Source organism: Marmota marmota, unplaced genomic scaffold (assembly GCF_001458135.2).
Source record: "Marmota marmota marmota unplaced genomic scaffold, marMar, whole genome shotgun sequence".
Classification (NCBI taxonomy): Eukaryota; Metazoa; Chordata; class Mammalia; order Rodentia; family Sciuridae; genus Marmota; species Marmota marmota.
Window position 1 is genome coordinate 9,321,453 of NW_026000169.1, and position 22,834 is coordinate 9,344,286.

Genomic DNA, 22,834 nt, shown 5'->3' on the forward strand with positions numbered 1-22,834 from the left:
CAGAAGCACAGGGGAAAGACGTATGTTTAAAATATAAAATTCATTTGTGTTAGGATACATCAGGGTGTGCATTAGCAACCCACTACAGTTCTTGAATGTGGAAGTTCTTTAGCAAAAAAAAAAAAAAGAAAGAAAGAAAGAAAAGAAATCAATAACCCATTTAGCCTATTTTCAACACATACATACAATATCAAGCATCCTAGAAACCACACCTCCCCAAGGGTCCCTGCACTCCCAGACCTGCAAGCCTAGATTGCCTTGCCAGACCGGGCAGAAGGCTCGGACTACAACAACCGGCGTGCACCGCGAGGGGCGTGGGCGTGGGCGTGGGCGTGGCACAGCCGCCAGCTCCAGCGGCCGGGCGGGGATCGGGCGGAGCCGTAGCTGAGTTGGCGGGGGACTAGCTCCCGGATGTGGAGAAGCTGGAGCGAAGGCGTAGGAGGAAGATGGACTCCTTGGAAAAGGGGTCCACCTCTGTCTGCAATCCACGGGGGCGGTCGTCCCGGGGCCGACCGCCTAAGCTACAGCGCAACTCCCGCGGCGGCCAGGGCCGATGTGTAGAGAAGCCCCCGCACTTGGCGGCCCTAATTCTGGCCCGGGGCGGCAGCAAAGGCATCCCCCTGAAGAACATTAAGCACCTGGCGGGGGTCCCGCTCATTGGCTGGGTCCTGCGTGCGGCCCTGGACTCGGGGGTCTTCCAGAGGTGCGCTTGTGCGAGACTGGAGGCGCGGTCTGGGCTGGGGTCGGGAGAGGAGACGGGCTGCTGGAGGGGGTTCCCGGGGCGTTGCTCCTGGAGGGCGCGATCGCTCCTATGAGGGGCGTGCAGGATCCGGGTGTTGGGCCCGGGCCGAGAGCTCCGGAGGAAGGACTTCAGCGCCTTCCTTGTTCCGTAGCTTCTAATAGCCATGACCCGAAACAGTTCCTGTCTCGCCCTTGAGAATGTCGTACTTTTATAAGGGGAGATTTCCCCTACCTAACGGTCACCTCCAACCCGGTGGACCTCACTGGCAAAAGCAAAGGAGACCAACCCCCTGTGTAACATCTGTGTGAGCTCCTTTTGACAGAGGCCCTTGAGGCTCTCCTGTTGCTCAGCCTTGATAACTGCTTGATGCTGATCCTCTTAGGGAGGCATCAGGTTCATGAGTGGAGTCCGATGTCAGGGCTTCCTAGTTTTAAGATCAGCTTGGAGATCCTTTCCTAACCTTTGAAAAATACCAGCTATCTGCTTGTGAGTCAGCACAATCTAGAAAGCTCCTTACATTTGTACGGATGTGAGAGACAGTGGCAAGGTATATAACTGGCTGTTTTATTTTTGTAAATGATTTTATTATACCTCTTGAACTTTGTCTGCCCTAAGGACAGTTTTATTTGTGCATCATTTTGAGACGTTGCCACATGCCAAATTGGTCATTTGTTGCAAGCCGATGTCATTCATCTAAGAAGAGAGATGAAAGTCTTTACCAAGAATGAATTTACACATAGTAGATGCAACCTAATTACACTTGAATTTGTTACTGAGAAAATGAAATTATTTTAATAATTAGCTGTTTTGCTTTTTAAGGAGATGTCTGCTTTTGAAGCATATTAATTTCCATGATTAATTACCCATATAACTATATGGATGTGTTTCATTTAACCAATTTCGTTTATGAGTGAGATAGATACCAAAAAGCATAAATTTACTGATTTTCTTAATGTTTTAACCCAAAGTAAGCTCTGGGTGGAGCCACACAAATAGGAGCTGGTGCTCAGAAGATAACACTAATGTATAGGAAGTGTGCTAAGGAGAGATAGGGAAGAACTTGGAGTTTGGTTCAATTCAGTAAACATTTACTAAGCACTCATTTCTGCCATGCATACAAGGGAATACCAAGATGAATGGAATGTGGTTGTCCTTATGAAGTGTGCAGACTTTTGGACAGTTTTTACCTTTTTAGGAAGGGTACAAAGTGAGAAGTACTAAGATAAGGGAGTACATCCAGACCATAGTGGAAGAGTAAAATTTATAATACTAGAGATCAAAATCACACAGTAGATTGAGAATAAAACTATCATTTACATGGATTGCATATGTCAAAACACCACTTTGAAAATTATTTAACAAAAAAGGGTGAGTCTTGTTTCAGATACAAAAATTAAAAAGGTCAAAAAATGGTTCTTCCATTCAGCAAATATTTATTAACTATCTATTATTTGACAGACACTGTTCTGTTCCTAAAGCAGGGGTCATAGCAGTAGCAGGAGGGTCAGTCCCTATATGACTGTGAAAAGTCTGGTTCTGCTGCCACCCTATGAAGCCAATACCTGAGGAGACAAGAGTGGAAGAAGAAAGAACTTAAGAGGTTGGCAGGTGGAAGATGTAGGTCTGTCTCCCCAATTCTATCCTGTAAGGAATGCCGCTTTCACCATAGCCAGATGAACTCTGGAATGGTCAGTTGCAGTAGTCAGTTTGCTTGATGTTGTTTCAATTGCCAGGCATTCCTGGGTCCTATAAACTTCAAGAAAGATTAGTGATCAGTGGGTCATATGACTGATATTGTTCTTTGATGTTTTCCCTTATTCTCTGCAGGCAAGACTGCCTCATTATTTGGAGAGTAAGACAAATAGTAAAAATCAGACTTTCTCGTGCTAGGAGTGAGTTAACCCACTTATCAGTTTCATCTAATTGCATGGAGCTTGTTTTACAATAAGGAAGGATGAGCAATATGCAGACATTAATATATAGTGTATCAGGTGGTCATCAATGATTTGAAGAAAAATAAAAGATAAGGGCATGGTGCACTCTATCACCAAAATTCTCAATTTCTTGGTTTTGGATAAGTTGCTCTTTTGTGAGGTCAAGGTGATTGTACTGACAACTGCAAAACTATTCCCAAACCATTGCACCAAGAGTCTTAGCTCTATCATGGCTTCTAGCAGCTTAAGGCTTTGTCTCTAGCATGATTCCAGCCCCCCATAAAATGCCTGCTGGGAAGGTTTAATGCTGCCACAATGTACTATTTATTCCTGGAAAAACTTGGTAATAGGCTGATAGCCTTTGAACCCCCTCTTAAAACAGTTGCTTTAGAAAGCTTTCAATTGTAGAAACTTTCTCTGCCCTTTGAGATGTAATTCTGCCACCCCAAACTGCATCCCTCCCCCAAGGTCAAATGCAAACATTCTGAAAGATAACTCAGGCCAGGTGGAAAAGATAAGGGCTGGCTTTGGTGAATGCTTTTCTTCAACTTGCAATGTTGTCAGTTGTTATAAAGAAAGAAATCTGCTTCTTCCCCAGATAAGCACCAATTGATAAATGCAAGTGAACCTTTACATGGACTAATCCCCTTGAACAACTCTCAGCACCTTTCATGTAGCAAACCCTAGCCTTTGAAAAAGTCTCCAGGCTCATATTTTCTGGGAATCTGAGTTCAGTTTACACAGGATTCTTGCCCCTATTAAAATAGAGTACAACCTGTCCTCTCTACTTAAACTGGTAACCAGCTTTCTTTATCCTTGACAGTATTCCTCAAATCCTTCTAGATTTAAGTGTTATCAGAAAAAATTGCTCTTCCTCAAACCTTTAGTAAAGTTCTCACTGGGTCTCATCGGGTCCTCTGCTTATACTAGAACCAGTTACCGTCGCAAGACTCTTGTATTGTTTATTGCGTCTTCCACTCTGGGGAAGCAATGGAATCCCCACTGAAGTACATGACAGGTCTAATAGGAAAATTAAGTCCAGTTAGCAAAAGTGAGGGGAATAGATTCTGGGAGTCAAAATACAACAAAATAGCCATTACAGTGTACACTGGAGATTTGTTATGAAAGGATTAGAAAACATGTTTGTTTTAAACAATGATTTTCCTGTTTTCGTTATTAAAATGCATATGTACAGAATTCCATTAAAAAATGACTTACCTGTCAACTTCTTCTGTATCAGTTTCACTTCATTCATCTAGACTACAGTATAAACCCCTTGACTATAGGGATAACATTTTTCAGCTTCTTTGAGTTACCTGCCATTTCTGTCTCCATACCAATATTAGTGATTAGAAGAAATGAAATCAGTCTTTCCCGTAACTAGCAAAATGAATATATTTTTAACTGCCTTCTCTAACTCACAATATTATGTAATAATGTGATTTTATTCTGTTTGGTTCTCATTGCTGCTTGCTGTGTGACTTCCATTCTGGGGACCTGGAAAGTTTAACTTGGGGTAACAGGAGGGACTATGACTACTTCCACCATGAAGGCTTTGCTGATCTCCAAATAATCAAGTCTGTCTTCTCATACATAGCAACATGGTTTATTCCTTCATTTAGTGCCAGCAGTATTGAGAGTGGTAAGATCGTAGACCCTGGAGTTATATTGTATGTATATGAATTCTAGCTTCACCATATATTAACCATGTAGTGCCCTAGTCTCTTCATCCACAAAATGGATTTAAATGTCTACCTCATAAGCTTGCTGAGGAGAACAAGTGAGTTAATGTATGTACAGGCCCATAGTATGTGATCTAACATTTACATTTTCCTCTTGTAATGGAGATTTTTACAGTCTTGATCTCTTCCATGGACTATAGTTTCTTTGATTGTAAAATGGAACATTAGTAATGATCTTCAAAATTCTGGTGCTTACATTCCTTGGCTTTGAAGAGTTAATGGAAATATGTTTTTATTCTGTATTTCAACTTTCAGCAAACTTTCTATAAAGGAACAGATAGTAAATATTTTAGGCTTTGCAGGCCAGATGGTGTCTGTTACAACTACTCAGTTCTGTGGTTTTATGTTGTGAAAGGAGGACACGTATACATAAATGAATGAGTGTGACTGTATTTCAATAAAATGTTACAGACCCAGCCTGAGGAGTGGGCCATTTTGGGCCTGGAAAAACCACTGCAGATTAGATGAAAAACTTGTCATGAGTAGGTACAGTCTTATTTATCTTGATATGCTTTATTACTTTAGATCCTCAATTAAAGTGTGTTGATTTAATTTAATTGACTCACTATGACTACAGGAGGACTTTGGCACATACTTCCTGCCTCCAACCCATTTCTTTCTTCCTTTGACAAATATTTACCTTAGAAGGGAATTGAAGAAAATTACAGCTATGTGGTTTGTGGTTTTAGGGCTAGAAGACACCTTGAAGATTATTTTGTTCAAAACCATAATTGACTTAATTGAGGCAAATTCTATGGCCCTGCTCAGAATCAAAACTAAAAATATTACATTTTTAGGGTTGCTAAATTTGCATAGTAGCTAGGATATTTAGCAGTCAAGAAAAATGCTGAGATAAAAATTTTCTTTTCATTTAGTGAAGTATTATTTCTAGAACTAACTCTTTAAGTACTTGGTTTTCAACAGTGATTCAGTAGTGTATAAGTAAACCTCAGAACAAATTGATCTTTAAAAACTTGCATAACATACTGGTGAAAATAAATTTTAGTTTCATTTCTAGGGTGTAGATTTATGACTCATGAAAGGCCTATGCTATGTTATCCTAAAATGGCAGTTTACAATTTTCAATTTAGTTGATATTCCTGTTCACCCTGTTTGATGTAGTATGCCTTCATTCAAGGCTAAAACCATTGACATTAGACTTTGACCCTTTACTTGATTTTAATATTATTAGGCGTATTGGCACACATGTTTATTCTTTCCTCTTTGTGCATTTTATCTAAACCAAAGGAAGTTTATTCACTTATTCCCTTTCACAATGATTGTTGTGTTTTTAGGTGTGCATGTGGATTGCTGTTTTTATATTAACAGTGCCATTGTCTTATATAATGCATACAAATTAGGCATTTGGACCTCTGAAGATTTGAAAGTAGAACTTCAGGTTTCAATAGATTTCAGTATGAAGATTAAATGAGACAGTGCCCATGTTTCTTTATTACCATTCCTGTTTTAGTGTTTTTAATTACTACCATCTATTAAATGTTTATTTTGTGGTAAATGGTCTATATTTAATCCTCATAACAACTATATGAATGGAATAAAAGAAAAAATATATATGTGTACATATGTGGCAAAGACTATAAGCCATTGAAATATCTGGGCATAATGTCAGTATTAAAATGTGGCTAGAGTAATATTCAATTTTTCTTTCTGGCAGTGGGACTCAGTGAAGGTGCAGAAAACAACTTAAGTACAGATTAGTTTATATCCTCAAAAATAGCATTTATTTATTTGTTTGTTTGTTTGTTTGTTTGAAGGACTACCAGGCAGTGAACTCAGGGGTATTCCACCACTGAGCCACATCCCCAACCCCCCCCCCCTTTTTTTGTATTTTATTTAGAGTCTGGATCTCACTGAGTTGCTTAGCACTTTGCTATTGCTAAGGTTGGCTTTGAACTTGCGATCCTCCTGCCTTAGCCTCCTGAGTGAGCCACTGGGATTACAAGTGTGCGCCACTGTGCCTACCCAAAATAACATTTTTTATTCTTTGTTTTTACCTAATAAAGTCTAAATATACCACTGTGGAAGTTGTAATTAATAGTGTTGAGTTAAACTCTCCTGAGCCACTCAAGCCAGGGCCCATAACCTATTATTATCAATGGCTATAACTTGATTCTTTGTTCAAACTTCTGCCTATTCATTGTTGCAGAAATGATTCATTGATAAAGTAGGGGGGAAAAATTCAATTATCTGATTTGGGCCTATAATTGGGCGTATATACTCTTCTAAGCTTGAAACTTTCAGCTTTATGACTTGGCTAAGCCAAGCCATGTTTTTCTTAAGTTTATTAAAATATTTCATAAAATATTTTGAATTTGGAGAATAAGAATCAGGATCTTCTTTTAATTTCTTTAGATTTGAAATCTAGTGGTTTTTTGCTTAGTATATCTAGTTTTATAGAACTATATTACCTAAATAATAATTATATATAATACATAAAATGATAATATATAATACATAAAACAAATTTTTTGAGATATAAATGGAAACATTTAGTATAAAATTTTTTTCAGATATAATATACATGCAAAATACTTAATAATTCTTTATATTACTCTGGATGTTTAACATTATTTTAATGGTACAAAAAACAATTCTAACAATGTGTAAATTGTATTCTAGGATTGCAGAGCTCCTTTTTATTGTTCGTGATTTCTTTTTGTTGATGTTACTATTTAATTTTTTTTTTTTTTAATATCTGAACAGTGTGTGGGTTTCAACAGACCATGATGAAATTGAGAATGTGGCCAAACAATTTGGTGCACAAGTTCACCGACGAAGTTCTGAAGCGTCAAAAGACAGTGCTACCTCACTAGATGCCATCATAGAATTTCTTAATTATCACAATGGTATGAGTCTGGATACTATTCAAAATTTTATTTAATTTCTAACTTATCATCTCACAAGACTTGTTTTAACATCTGAACTAAAGATCTTAGTTTGCATGCTTGCCAGAACTTTATTCTGATGTCCTTTTCATTTCTTTTGTCTTCTTAAGAGGTTGATATCATAGGAAATATTCAAGCTACTTCTCCATGTTTACATCCTACGGACCTTCAGAAAGTTGCAGAAATGATTCGAGAGGAAGGATATGATTCTGTTTTCTCTGTTGTGAGACGGCATCAGTTTCGATGGAGTGAAATTCAGAAAGGAGGTAATCTTTTATCGGTCTTTATTTTAGCTCATTTTACTGAGGATCAGGTGTTTTGGGGACTGGGGGTGGGTACCACGGATTGAACTCAGGGGCACTTGACCACTGAGCCATATCCCCAGCCATTATTGTATTTTATTTACAGACAAGGTCTCTGAGGCTGGCCTTGAACTCGTAATCCTCCTGCCTCAGCCTCTGGCGCTGCTGGGATTACACGCATGCAGCACTGTGCCTAGCTGGAGAATCAGTTTTCAGTTGGTTTTTTTTTTTTTTTTTTAATATATTTATTTTTTAGTCATGGGTGGGCACAATATCTTTTCTTTATTTTATGTGGTGTTGAGGATCGAATCATGCATGGTAGGTGAGCACTCTACCTCTGAGCCACAACCCCAGCCTGAGAATCAGTTTTTATATATAAATATTCTTTAAGATTGAGAAGAGTTAAAAAGGGAACAATGACATAATTAGTTCTAAATCTTTTTATTGAGGCAATTTCTTTGTTTTTTTCTTTATGATTAGACTTTCTAATCCTCTATTGCTACTTGTCTTTTTGAGGCAGATGTCATTTTTATAGATCAAATACATTTTAGATAAACTGCATACAAAACATATGCAAATAAAAAGCATTTGTCAAAAGAGTTCTAGAAAATCTCAAGAATAAAATTCCCCAAATTTGTAATTCATATGTAAGACGGGTTTAATGGGAGCCTGATTTCTAGTCAGATAAATTAACAAAATATTTAATAAAAAAACAGAGTCACTAACAAATAGGTAAATGTAGCATACTTGGGGGAAAATAATGTGATTTCTCTTAGGTACACTGACATTTGCTGACTTTCAAAAGCCAGCCTGTCTCTATGTAATATATGTCTTAAAAATAAGATAGTAATGAAGGTAGTGAAACTGGAGAAAGTACAAAAAAAAGATAATCAGGAGTATACATAAGATATAGATAGACTGAAAATAATAACTTTTCAATCTCAAATTATGAATTTTATCAAGACAATATATATCAATAAATATATTTACTTTTTTTTTATTCAGTAGACATTATTTTCTCTGTGCCAGATTCTGTTAGGCTTGCTTGCCAATATAAAAATTTAAACTAATTTATCCAATCTACAAATAAAATCTAGGAAGAAGCTATTAAATCTTAAAAAAACAAAATTTTATTCAAATCAAGAAAACCCAAATTCAAATTGGATTTTGAGGTTTATACTATATTAAAGTCCAAGAAATATCTAGATTCAATAGGTGACAATTTCATAAATTTAAAAATCCATAAATATTTTTTTAAAAAAGTCAGGAATATTTGAAGAAATGTCTTTGAGCATTAAGAATGCACGTTAGGAACAATATCTTTGTCTTTTCATATGATATATTCCCTGATACCACTATAAAATAGAATACTGATAGGCAGTTATTCTAAACCAGACTGGCATTTCTGTTTTCTTTTTAAATTTTTTCTTTAGTTGTAAATGGAATTAATATCTTTATTTTATTTACTTATTTATATGTGGTGCTGAGGATCGAACTCAGTGCCTCACATGGGCTAGACAAGCACTCTGCCACTGAGCCACAACCTCAGCCCCAGTCTGGCATTTCTTAATGATTCTTTTGTTCCTTGTTTATATAGTCATTATGACTAAAAGTCCTAGTAGTTTAATCAGTACCTTAAAAATTATTCCATTTTATTTTCTATAACATATTCTTTTTTAGTTGTTACTCTATATCTGCACTATCTGGTAGCCACTAGTACTGTTAATGCTTGAAATGTTAACAGTGCCAAACTCAGGTGAGCGCTCAGTATAAAATACATATTGCATTTCTAGATTTGGTATGAAAGCCCAAGAAGTGTTACAATATCTCAATAGTTTTTATATTTATTACATGTTGAAATTGTAATATTTTAGATACATTGGACTAAATAATATGTACTTTTTTTTTGTTGTTGTTGTTGTTTGTTTGTTGTTTTTATTGTGCCGGGAATAGAACCCAGGGCCTTCCGCATGCTAGACAAATAATCTATGACTGAGCCACACACCCAACCCAGTAAAATGTACTATTAAAATTAGTTTGGTTCCTTTTATTTCTTCACAATGTAGCTAGTAGAAAATTTTAAATTACTTATATGGCTTACATTGTATTTCTAATGTACAGCAGTGCCCTAGAGAATATACTTCATGCCTTTGTTACAATCTACCCTGAACTGGTATTTTATAACTTCATCAATAATTGAAAACCTCATACCAGTATATTTCTATTTATGCCCTTTCTTTTGTACTTTTATTGAAGCAGTCTATTTCAACATATATTTTAATGCCATAATACATTGTTGCTATATTTTAACAACTGAGTCTTTTTAAAAATTGTTAATAGTCATTTATCTTTCACCTGCATATTTATATTTTTCTGTAATTTTTCATTTCTTATATTTGCCCTTATTATATAGTGTGTAACTGTTGGTGACAAATTCAGCTTTTGTTTATCTAAAAATGTAATTTGCCTTTATTTTTAAGGATACTTCCATTAAGTATGAAATTTTGTTTGGATTTTTTTTTCCAGCATTTTAAACTTGCATTTTTATGATGTTCTTCCGAAGATTCATCTTTAAAATATTTCATTATTTTCTGCCATCTGTGTTTTTTTTAATAATAAATCAGCCATCATTTTGACTATTGTTTCTCTGTAATAATGTGTCATTTTTCCTCAAACTGCTCTCAAAAATTTCTTTTTATTTAGTTTTCCACACTCTGACTCATAGTTTTCTTTGGAGCTCTCTGAACCTCTTGAATCTATAGGTTGATATATCTGTTATCATCACTCAAAAATTCTCAGCTGTTATCCCTTCAGATTTTTTTTTTTTCTGTGACATTTCTGGGACTCCGGTTTAAGAAATTTTAAGCAATTATGTTGTGTACGCAATTCTGTTGGTCAGTTCTTTACTATTTATTTATCTGTGCTTGATTTTGAGCAGTTTCTTAATGACTTTAAATTTTTGAGTTTATTGATCATTTCTTTTGACTTGTCCAGTGCATTATAAATTTTATCCAGTGAGTTATTGGAGACACTGTGCTTTTGTTTTCCTTCCTTCTCCTTCTCCTCCCAACCCCCTCTCTCCCTTTCTTTTTAGGGATTCTATTCTCTGTTGAAATTTTCTCCCTCTTTATGCATTTTTTATCTTCTGTAGTTTCTTTAACCATATTTATAATAGCTATTTAGGAGACCTGGATTGTAAATTCTAGCATCTGGGTCATGTATAGATCTGTTTCTATGACTGTTTTTCTCTTGATTGCGAGTAATGTATTTTCGCTTCTTCTTAAGAGACTATAGTATTTATTTTCTCCAGAGAGGACATAATAACTTTGATTCATATATAAGTTGGGTATCTTTAAACTATAATTTCAATTCACCTCCTAGTGCAGGTACTTTATCAGAAGATATATTTTGAAAATACTGTTGATATCTACCTACCGACTTTTGCTAATAGGACTTTGGGATCTAAGCACCATAGGATCGCACCCTGTCTTCCAGCCCATTCCCAGCTTCCCATGCCACACAGCACCCTCAACAGAAATCTTGTAGAGGGAATCATTGGGCTTTATTTAGGATTCCCAAACATGGGACTTGAATTTGGACGACAGTTTGCTACTAAGTTTACAGGGCCATTGAAAATTCTTCTAATTTTTTCTTACCCTAGCAGAAGCCGTCTCATTTGCCTGCTTGATCCTTCTCTCACCTTGTCCTCTCTTCAGCAAATAGCCCCATGAAGAAAGCAGCCACTGATTCTAGAAAAGACTTGTTCCTCTTTTTCACTCCAGTGCCTATAAAGCTGTACAACCTGTAGCTATTCAAAATCTATTTGCTGAGTTTTTTCCTAGATTATATTAAATATGGATGAAAAAGAACAGAGATTGGCTTGGTTAGTAAAGTAAATAGAGGTTATTACCAGAAACTTTACACATAGAACTAGAGGTTATTACTAGAAACTTTACAGCCAAAAGAAAGATGTTGATGAATTAGCAGCTATTAAACATACACACACACACACACACACACACACACTCAGATGTATACCTATACATATCCACACATACAGATTAGGAGGAAATTCATTGAAAAGGTAAGGAAATATCTATATACCAATACCAAAGGCTTAATTTTTTATAATGTGTTGTCATCATTAATGTTGATATTGCTGAGTCTTCATTATCAAGCATAATAATGAATAGGTGTTTCATATAGTTTTAACTACTAATAAAATATTTAATATATAAACATTCTATCAATTTAAATGTTTCAATAAGTTAATGGGAAAAATCCTGTTTTCTGAATAATTCTGTAAAAGTAATTCTTCAACCACATTAAATAAATAACACAGATGCAAATAATAAAAAATAAAGGGCTAAAATTCTGAATGTGGTATTTTATGATAAGCTTAGTTTTTTTTAAAGCTAGTTTAAGACAGCTTTGATGTTTTCCCAAAGCATTATGTTTGTATAAATATCTTAAACCTTGATTATTCTACAATTCCTTGTAAAATATTTTTCAGTTACTATGAGAAAGCAAAGATATAGCATTAGAATTATTGGAGATTTTGTTCCTTTAAAGAAGTCCTTTTAGTTAATTATCTAGATAAAGAAAAAATGACATATTTTTAGTTCATTTTAATTTTTATTTTTTTTAAGTTACCAAATGAACACTTTCTGTATCCAAAGCAATATGGACTGACTATAGCTTTTTGTTTTTAGTTTGTGAAGTGACTGAGCCTCTGAATTTGAATCCAGCTAAACGACCTCGTCGACAAGACTGGGATGGAGAATTATATGAAAATGGCTCATTTTATTTTGCTAAAAGACATTTGATAGAGATGGGTTACTTACAGGTTTGTACATTCATTTTATAAAGTCCTTTCAAACCCTTTCATATGAACACCTTGAATTCCAGGGAAGAAGTCTGGCATGGTTGCTAAAAGAAAGTAGCATCCCCCAGAGGAAAGGCAATAGCTGACAAGATTTATCCTTTACCGCATTTATTCTGCAGGTTTTCCCCCAAAGTGATATTTGGAGTCTATTTAGTAAATATAAAAGGAATTCTGTTCCAACTATAATATTAAGATAAAAAAAATGAATCAAGTGGGCTGGGGTTGTAGCTCAGTGGTAGAGCACTTACCTCACATCTGTGAGGCACTGGGTTCGATTCTCAGCACCACATATAAATAAAATGAATAAAATAAAGGTCCATCAACAACTAAAAACAATTAAAAAAATGAATCAAGTACTGAATGTTTACATGTGTCCTGATATTCACATGATTCCATTCAGAATTGTTTGTAATACATGTTTATGGTACTGTTAGGTAGGTTGTGGCTGTACAGATGAATAATTTCTATTACTTTAAAAAGAGAAAATAACCAATGTAGTAGATGTGAAAAAAGACAAGCGTGGAAGTCAAGAACACCACATTCTAATGAGCTTAACCTTGAATATATCATTTTTATCTGTTCTGACTCATTGCTCTCATTTTAAAACATGGAGATTGAATGTCTGTCTCATTTTGGGTCCTACATTGTTGCACCATATATTTGTAAATTGGTTAATTTTAATAGCTGTTATTTATGTACCACTTAAATGTACCAAGTAAAATGTTCATAATTTATGTAATCTGCACAACAACTGAATGAAGTAAACATTTCTATACCAGTTTTACCTAGAAGGAAACTTTAGTTCTCAAAAGTGAAGTAATTAACTCAAGGCAGAATAGCTAGTCAGTGGGACTGTCAGGCTTTAGATCTAGGTCCTTCCTTATGTTACTAAAAAAAAAAAATAGCATTAAAAAGGGGTTGGGGACTGAGAGTAAAGCACATAGGTGAGGCTCTGATTTCAATCCCCAGCGCCAATTAAAAAAAAAAAAAAAAGAAAAGCCTCATCACTCTACAGTAAAAATTCTAATATGACTTGTGCTCTGAAGAAAAAAAGGAAAAGCATTTTTTTCCAATCTTCTGGATACTACATAGGCAAAAGTAGACTGTACAGTTAAGTTCAGGTATTGAGGAAAATTAAATTTGACATAGAAAGATACCATCTTCCATGAACTCTTTTCTAAGGAGAACTTTGACCTAATCCTTTCCCAAAGTGTGGAGCAAAGTAATGTTTCTCATTATAACAAGATTCATAAAAAAACTAACAATTCTGGAAAAAAATGAAATTTTCTAGTAATTGATCTGATCTTTCAAATAATTACTGTCAGAGAAAGGCCCCTCCTCTTACTCCCATACCTCAGAATCTGACCCTGCCTTGGCCCACATGTAATCTGGAAAACTGTTTTCCATTCTCCTCTGTGGCTCAGTCATCCAAGACAGTACTGTACAACAGTACTGTACAACTCCCTGTCCTGCCCCTTAGTAGCAAGTTGGAACAGAAGTTCTGAAAACCTTTATATTGCTTTTGAATGATGATGGAAGAGATCTCCAGAAAAAAAGGGGAATATTTTAAGGGATTTTTTAGAAAATCCCTGTGGTAACAATCCTGGAGAATGGCTGTGATTTCTTTTTTCAATCATAAAATAGAAATCTTTTTGAAGAAAAATGGGTACTTACATATTAAAGGTTATTAGTTTTGTGTGAGCTTTTCTTTTTAAAAACCCAAATAATTTGTGGTATATTTTTTATTTTACTGGGTTATTTCTTTTTCTTAGTACTATAGAAATTAATCCATTGTTCTATATTTTAATACAGTTAATGTGATCATATTAAAAACAGTACTCATGACATTTGTACTGTGTTTAGGGTGGAAAAATGGCATACTACGAAATGCGTGCTGAACACAGTGTGGATATAGATGTGGATATTGATTGGCCTATTGCAGAGCAAAGAGTATTAAGGTAAAAAAAAAAAAAACAAACTTGGATAACCTTTGTACTAGAGCCTAAAATTATTTTTACTAGATGATGTTTAATTATGCATCTAGACATCGACTTCTAATACTCCAAACATCTTAGGGTCTCTGGAACTAGTTTGCTCATGTGGGAAAGATATATGCATAAAATATGCCTTTAGATGACTTGTTCAATAAACTTAGAAACACATAATCTGGTTAGAACACACTGTGTATAGGTCTTGAACTGTAAGTCAAAGTGTATATTATATGTTAAGTAAATTTGAAGAGTAATACTTGAATAATTGAATGGAGCATGAGGATTCAGTTACTGGTGCTGGCCAGATGAGAGGGAGTGATTAGTACTGCATTTGTACTCATAGGTCTATTTTGGTTTCTTTTAGATATGGCTATTTTGGCAAAGAGAAGTTTAAGGAGATAAAACTTTTGGTATGCAATATTGATGGATGTCTCACCAATGGCCACATTTATGTATCAGGAGACCAAAAAGAAATAATATCTTATGATGTAAAAGATGCTATTGGGATAAGTTTATTAAAGAAAAGTGGTATTGAGGTATGTGCTCCCTGAATGTAGCATTATTTTATAAGATTTTGATTCAGGGTTAAAGAATATACAAGGAATTAAGAGATTTAAATTTTTAGTATTAATTATTAAAATATCTTAAGTTTAACCTCACATGCCTAGAAAATTATCACACTTTATTTTTGGATGAGTAAAATTGAGATTTTTTTAATCATCAAATAATATTTTTTTATTTATTCAGTGAGTGTAATTTATTCAGTAAGTATAAATATACTGCTTTTAAATAAGTGCTAACTAGATTATTAGAAATTGCCACAGGATCTTGGAACAAGAAAGATTTCCTAACTAACTAGTTTTGGCATTTAGAAAAGGGCAGATATCTTGTGGATTTTTAAAATGTAGCATATTCTTTTTTTTTTTTTTAAGCAGGATTTCAGACACCTTTATTTTTGGCCTCTGAAATATGTTACTTCAAGGAAGTCAGCTCCTCCCTAAGTCCCCACCATCCTCCAACAGCCAGCAGCCTGTCATTTCTCCTGCCCTCAAGGAGCCCTGAACACACCTGCATGCAGGCTGCAGCTGGCCCATTCCAGGCAGCACACTACCAGAACTTGCTGCTGGTCCCTCCTAGGAGTCAAGCAAATTATACTTTGCATTCAAAAATGTAGTATTTTTTATGAATGAAATTTTTAATTAGAAACAACTTAGTCTTTATATTTTTTTTAAATGAAGGCCAAGTATAATTCACTAGAATTCTTAAATATGTGTTACTAAGCAGCACAAGAGAGATTATGTACTTTTCTCTTAATAAATTGAAGGACCAGAAAATGTTAGATCAGTATCACACAGTGTGTATTGTATTTTGTACCTGTGGGTAGAATCCTCTACACTGTCTTGCCTTTGTTGGGCTTTTAGAAATAAAATAAGCTTTGTTTTAAAGTATCATCATTTTCAAATGACAGTTGACTTTACTATAATTAGTCCTTCAGAAGGTCAAAAGACTACTCATCTGTGATAGCTTATTTACAAGGCCTTATTTTATTATGAAAGATTTCTGTTTCCTTTCTGATTTTTCCTAAACGTTTTGTCTTTTTGTTTGTTTGGTTTTGGGTTTTATTCATTTCAGGTGAGATTCATCTCAGAAAGGGACTGTTCCCAGGAGACACTCTCTTCCTTACAGCTGGATTGCAAAATGGAAGTCAGCGTATCAGACAAACTGGCCCTTGTAGATGAGTGGAGAAAAGAAATGGGCCTGTGCTGGAAAGAAGTGGCATATCTTGGTTGGTGTCTTTTATATAACTTTAGTAAAATGGACCAGGATTTATTTATTTTTCATGAAATAGAATAATAGTAAAGAAAATTCCCTAGATTAGTTTGATTATAGGGAAATAGCAGCTTTCTTGCACTGCTGACCAAAGTTTTAAATTGGGGAAGCCTCAGCAACTTAGTGAGACCCTATCTTAAAATACAAAGAGCTAGGGATGTAGCTCCACGGTAAAGCGCCCTGGGTTTGATGCAAAAATACCAACACTTTTTTTTTTTTAAATTAGGGTTTATAGTTATACATAGCCAACACTTTCATAAGTAAAATTTCCTTGCAAAGTTTAAAGACTGAATTACACAAAAAAATACTGACTTTATTTTTCATCATCTTTCAGTGAAAACAGCTCAAATTTCAGTATATTTTATAACAAAAGAAAAATATTTCAGTGAATATAGAGCAAAGTTATATTAGTACTGTTTTGTCTACAATATAGTAATAATTAAACTCAGAATGGTGAATCTAAAGTTCTGGGAGTTGTAAAATTTATTTTACCTAAAAAGTGGGATTGGGGTAAGAGGGAGAAGATAGAAGAAGCAAGAGAGGGAGAGAAATGATGTAGTCATGTCAGTGTGATTTGGTATTTAATTCTTTGATGAAAATGCTAATTCTTCAATATATATGGATACAAATCAAAAGAACTATTACAGATTAAAAGAGGCTAAAGATACACATTAACAAAAATGCATTATGTGGGCCTTATTTGACTCCTAAATTAAAAAAAAAAATGAAGCATAAAAAACCAATTTTGAGATAATTGGAGATATTTGAACATGGTTATGAGATGATATTGAGGAATTACTGTCAATTTTGTGAGCTTGATAATATGTCACGCAATATATTTAGCTTTTGGAGATAACTGCTAAAGAGTTTTGGGGTAAAATATTTCTAGGAATTCCTTCCTTTTCCTCTGCCCAAGGAAACTAGGAGGAGGGAATAGAAAAAAATAATTAATAAGTGATTACAAAACACTGATAATAATTCAGTATAACCTTAGATTTCTTACATATGGTTGAAATTTTCCTTCATAAAATGTTGAAATAATTTGTCATATATAGAATTTCTTATAATTATGTTTATGGCAGGCAGAAAGAATACTCTAGTTTCTCCCTGTCCCTGATAAGAGTTTCTTTTTAATTGCTTACGATAAACCTTAGATCTCAGTTACCCTTTAAAAGATTCATTGCTCTGTCTAATCTTTACATAATTCCTAAGGTCTTAACTAAAGTTACCAATTCTCACTTGTTTGCATTTTTAGCTAGAATATCTTATGTCTCACTAAATGTTCAATTAGTATTTATTTTACTTGATAGGAAATGAAGTGTCTGATGAAGAGTGCTTGAAGAGAGCAGGCCTAAATGGTGTTCCTGCTGATGCCTGTTCTTCGGCTCAGAAGGCTGTTGGATATATTTGCAAATGTAATGGTGGCCGAGGTGCCATCCGAGAGTTTGCAGAGCACATTTTCCTACTGATGGAAAAGGTTAATAATTCATGCCAAAAATAGAAATTAGTGTAATGTTGGTAAGAAAGAATACAGCCTTCTTCAGCCACTTTGCTTTTATTTTTGATTGGGTACAATTCCATGGTGTAATGTTGCAGAGGGTGTGATTTGATTTGTGATAGATCTTAATATCTTTTTAAAAAGCAAAAGTCATCTTAAATTATCATTCAAAAATCTATGAAATAATTATGCCATACTTTATCTTTATGCAAGATAATTATTTAGAAATTGTTCACAGTCTTTCTTAGATTTTTAGAAAATACAAGTAAGAAATCATCAACATTGATTTTGTATTGTACCCTGGAAAACTGTGTATTTGTGAGCTTTAATGATGCTGGGATTGTATTTATTTGGAGACTGTGTCTGGCAAGAACACCCTTCTGTTAATTAATAAAATTACATTTCACAAACTTGATGAAAATTGCCTTATTATAAAAGACATTTATTTCTTCTTAACATTATGTGCAGTCTTAGTGAGAAACAGGCTACTGGATGCCAAGTGTAAAACATAAATATCTGAATAAATACATATATCATGATGGTTATATGTTGATTTGAAGAAGGCAAGATTAAGTCATTTGCAGTTACCTCTGTGATAATGGTAATTTTGTGTACTATATTCAGCTATCATAATTTTGTGGCCAACACAAATTGTTCCTACCTGATTGGATTCCAAGCATGGGACATTATCTCATAAATGTAGACACTTAACTGATAAATACTATTTCCTGTGGAACATTTACATCTCTTTCTACCAAAAGAAGAATGCCTGTTTTTTTTTAATTAGTTTTACATGACAGTAGCATATATTTTGGCAGAATATACATAACGTATAACTTATTCTATTAGGTTCCCACTGTGGCGGTCATACATGATGTGGAGTTGCCCTGGTGATGTATGCAAATACAAGGCTAGGAAAGTTATGACTAATTAATTCTGTCTTTTCTTTTCTCCTCCCCTTCCTTACCCTTTGTCTAGTCCGATCTATATCTATTATTCCCCTCCCCAAACTTCCATGTTTTGGATTATCATCCACAAATCAGAGAGAACATTTGGCCTTTGGTGTTTGGGGATTGGGTTATTTTACTTAGCATGATAGTCTCTAGTCCCATCCAGTTACCAGCAAATGCCACAATTTCATTCAAGAGGAATTCCTTTTAAACTCAACAAGAAGCAAGACATTCATGCCAAGCTTTCCAGGAAGCTGTTTTCCTGTCAGGACTTGGATTTGGACAATTGAGGGTCTGTTCTTACAAAACAGATATAAGTTGGAGGAAAAAAGAACCATATCCTACCTTAGTTTCCTTTACATCCTGTCCTGGTTTTACTCATGTTTCTGGATTTTCCCACTGTTGACTTTTATTTTCTTCTTTATCCTTAAATTTACCCCAAAGGTTCTCACCCTAGTTCTTATTCTACCCCCCAAAATCACATCTGTGTTCGAGGTTTGGACTATAACCTCCATGTGGATAACTCTCAGATCTAATCTCTAACTAACTAACTAATATTATATATATATATATATATAATATATATATATACATGATGTGGAGTTGCCCTGGTGATGTATGCAAATACAAGGCTAGGAAAGTTATGACTAATTAATTCTGTCTTTTCTCCTCCCCTTCCTTACCCTTTGTCTAGTCCGATCTATATCTATTATTCCCCTCCCCAATTTTTATCCTTTAAAAATCTTTTAGTGGCTCCATACTGACTACAGAATAAAATATATATATATATTTGTACCAGAGATGCTTATCCACTAGGCCACATTCCTAGCCCTATTTTTTATTAGAGACAGGGTCTCACTGAGTTGCTTAGCACCTCGATTTTGCTGAGGCTGGCTTTGAACTCACGATCCTCCTGCCTCAGCCTCCCAAGCTGCTGGGATTACAGGCATGTGCCACCATGCCNATATATATATATATATATATATATATATATATATATATATATATATACATATATAACATTAATTGGGCCACAAACTAATATTTATAGCTGTAGTTACCACTGATTGTGGGTCCCTCCTCTCCAGTCAAGCTTTTCTGGCTGTATTGGCCTATTTTTCTCAAGTCATACCTTTATTAGCATGAACCACACACTTCTCAAAAACCTCCTGCCAAAATAGATCCCAAAGTAATTATTGTATATGAGTATAGTTTATACCAGAGTCCTTGTTTAATTTCAATCACCCAAACTCATACAAGGATACAATGCAGTCATCACTGTTACTACTTCCTGTGTTCCCAATAGTAGAAAATATCATTTTGTTCAGCTCTGATACGTAAAGAATTTAGAAGTTTCCACTCCTATCCTTCCAATTAGAAAAACTGGATAAATGGAATCAATGACTTTTCTGGATCTATCAGAAACAGAAAAGAAGAACCACTTCAAAGCTACAGAGATAGCGCATTCTGAGAGAACCTGAAACCTGATGGAACAGAAGCTGCTGGATGCCACAAACTGATAGAATCACATAGACAGTAATTTTGATGACTTTCTGAAATATGAGTGTGGGCTAAGGTAGAAATTCCTGGTAGCCACTGGTATGAAAGGCACACATGCATACTTTCCCTCCAGGAGTGCCAAAAGGTTCTCACAGGGAGGATCTAAGGATCCAAGAAACATCCCCATGGATTGGAGTTTAGGGAAAAGAATAGCCAATGTGAAACCCTTCCAAATCCTAATGCAGAACTACTCTCCAGTAGGAAGAGTCTCTTTTTCTCCAGCCCACTTTCCTGTCTCACTTAAGAGGGGAAAAAATCAATAGTCATCAAGAAATAGATTGGAAATGCCACAGTGAAGGAAAACAATAGGGAATAGTGGAAAGAAAGCTAAATCCCTGGAGGAAAAACAGAAAGAGACCAAAACTTAGAACATTTTTGCATGTCCCCCTCTTCCACAATATACAATACACCTACAAGTCTCCAGTAAAACAACAGCTTTTTATATCAGATTAAGGGCAAAAAGCTATTAGACACCTTGTCTAAGGAGAAATACAAAAGGAAATCCAATCCAAAACCAAAAAAGAAAATGTATTCTCCTTAGTTATAGCAGGATAAAGAATTAATATTGCAAAATTTCCTGCAAAATTAACATAAAAATGTTTTGTCTTAGTACCTATTATCCAATACAACATCTGCAAAATTAACATAAGAATATTTTGTCTTAGTAACTATTATCCAATACAACATATCTGGTTTTCAACAACAAAAAAATTATAAGACATACAAAAGGCAAGAAAAAGCAGTCTAAAGAGACAAAGCAATCATTATAACTAGACTCCAGTATAAATAATGCAGGTGTTAGTATTATCAGACAGGTGATTTAAAATAGCCATGATTTTATGTAAACAGATGTCATGAGAAAATTACACAATATGCAATAATGATATGTAATGTCAATAGAGAGATGGAAACTATAAAAAAGAATAAAAAAGGAAGTGCTAGAAATCAAAGACACAGTAACAAATATTAGGACAATATCAGAAAGTATAACATTTGTGTAATAGTAATAAGAAACAGAACAGGACAAAAAAATATCTAAAGCAATTATGGCCAAGAACTTCCCAGAATTAATAACAGACACCAAACTACAGGTCCAAGAACCTCAGAAAACACTAAATATCAATGGATCAAAACCAAATCTTACAACCAGGCATATCATATTCAAATTGCAGGAAATCAAAATCTTGAAGGAAACCACATAAAAACACACACACAGAGGAATAAGGACACAAATTATAGCAGCTTTGTCTTTAGAAAACATGCAAAAACAGTAGCCTGGGATTTCAAAATTTTGAAAGAATGAAAGGAAAAAACAGCCAACATAAATTTTCATAACCAGTGAAATTTCCATCAGAAATTACAAAATAAGAAGACTGTCCCACAAAAAAAAAAAAAAAAAAAAAAATGGAGGGATTTCATTGCTAACAACATTTTGGCAAAAAAAAAAAAAATGTTCAAGAAATTCTTCAAAAAGAAAATAAATGAGATAAGTTGAAAAGTTGGGTCTTGTTATGATTTGGGTATGTGGTGTTCCCCGAAAGCTCATGTGTGAGACAATGCAAGAATGTTCAGGGGTGAAATGATTAGATTATGAGAGCTGTACTCGGATCAATGAGTTAATCCCCTGGTATGGATTAACTGGGTGATAACTGTAGGCAGGTAGCTTGTGGCTGGAGGAAATAGGTCAATGGGTATGTACCTTTGGAGCATATGTTTTATCCCTAGCGAGTGGAGTGCTCTATCTCTACTTCCTGGTTGTCATGTTCGGAGATGCTTCTCTCTGTCTCATCTTGGCTTAGAGCAATGGCGTTGACCAGTCATGGACTGAACCTGGGGAACTGAGCCCAAACAAACTTTTCTTCTTTTAAGTTGTTCTTGTGACATCTTTTGGTTTCAGCAATGAAAAAGCTAACTAAAACAGACCTACACAAAGAAGAACATTAGAAAAGGAATAAATCAAAGTAAAACAATATCTTTCTTTCTCTATCTTTAGTTGATCTAAAAGATAACTATTTTCAGTAATGATAGTAGTAATGTATAAGACGATTATAGTGTACAGAAAATTGAAACGATTGGTAAGAATGGAAGCAATGAATTGGGAGTACACACATAAGGTGGAACTGTGTAATATTCTTTGGAGATGGATTTAAATTATTTTGAAATGTACATTGTAAACTTTAAAATATATTAAAGAAAGTAAATAATATACTAAGAGAGAAAATAAAATGGAATCATACCATATGCTCAATTAAAACTAAAGAAGTCAGAAAAAGAGGGAGAGAAAGAAACAAAGAATGAGACCAATCACGTAAATTGTGCACTTTGAGCTCTGGGCCAGTTTAGCCAACCTTTCTGTCCTTGTCCTAATTAAAGGTAATAATACTATCCACTCAAAGGATAGGGAAGATTAAAATAATATAGCTCATTACTCCACATGCCCCAGAAGCAGCCCACCGTACACTCACCCTACCTGTGTGCTACTGTCCTATGCTTC

General features: G+C 34.8%; 1 protein-coding gene across 1 annotated transcript; it reads left to right on the forward strand.

Moving 5' to 3' along the window:
• Positions 1-347: 347 nt before the first annotated feature.
• Cmas (cytidine monophosphate N-acetylneuraminic acid synthetase) lies at positions 348-18,245 on the forward strand. The gene is made up of 8 exons (XM_015498234.2): positions 348-703; positions 7,143-7,285; positions 7,435-7,590; positions 12,339-12,472; positions 14,375-14,469; positions 14,867-15,038; positions 16,135-16,288; positions 17,643-18,245. Exons 1-8 carry the CDS (start codon positions 447-449, stop codon positions 17,831-17,833), a joined length of 1,302 nt encoding a protein of 433 aa, XP_015353720.1. The 5' UTR covers positions 348-446; the 3' UTR covers positions 17,834-18,245.
• Positions 18,246-22,834: the final 4,589 nt, after the last annotated feature.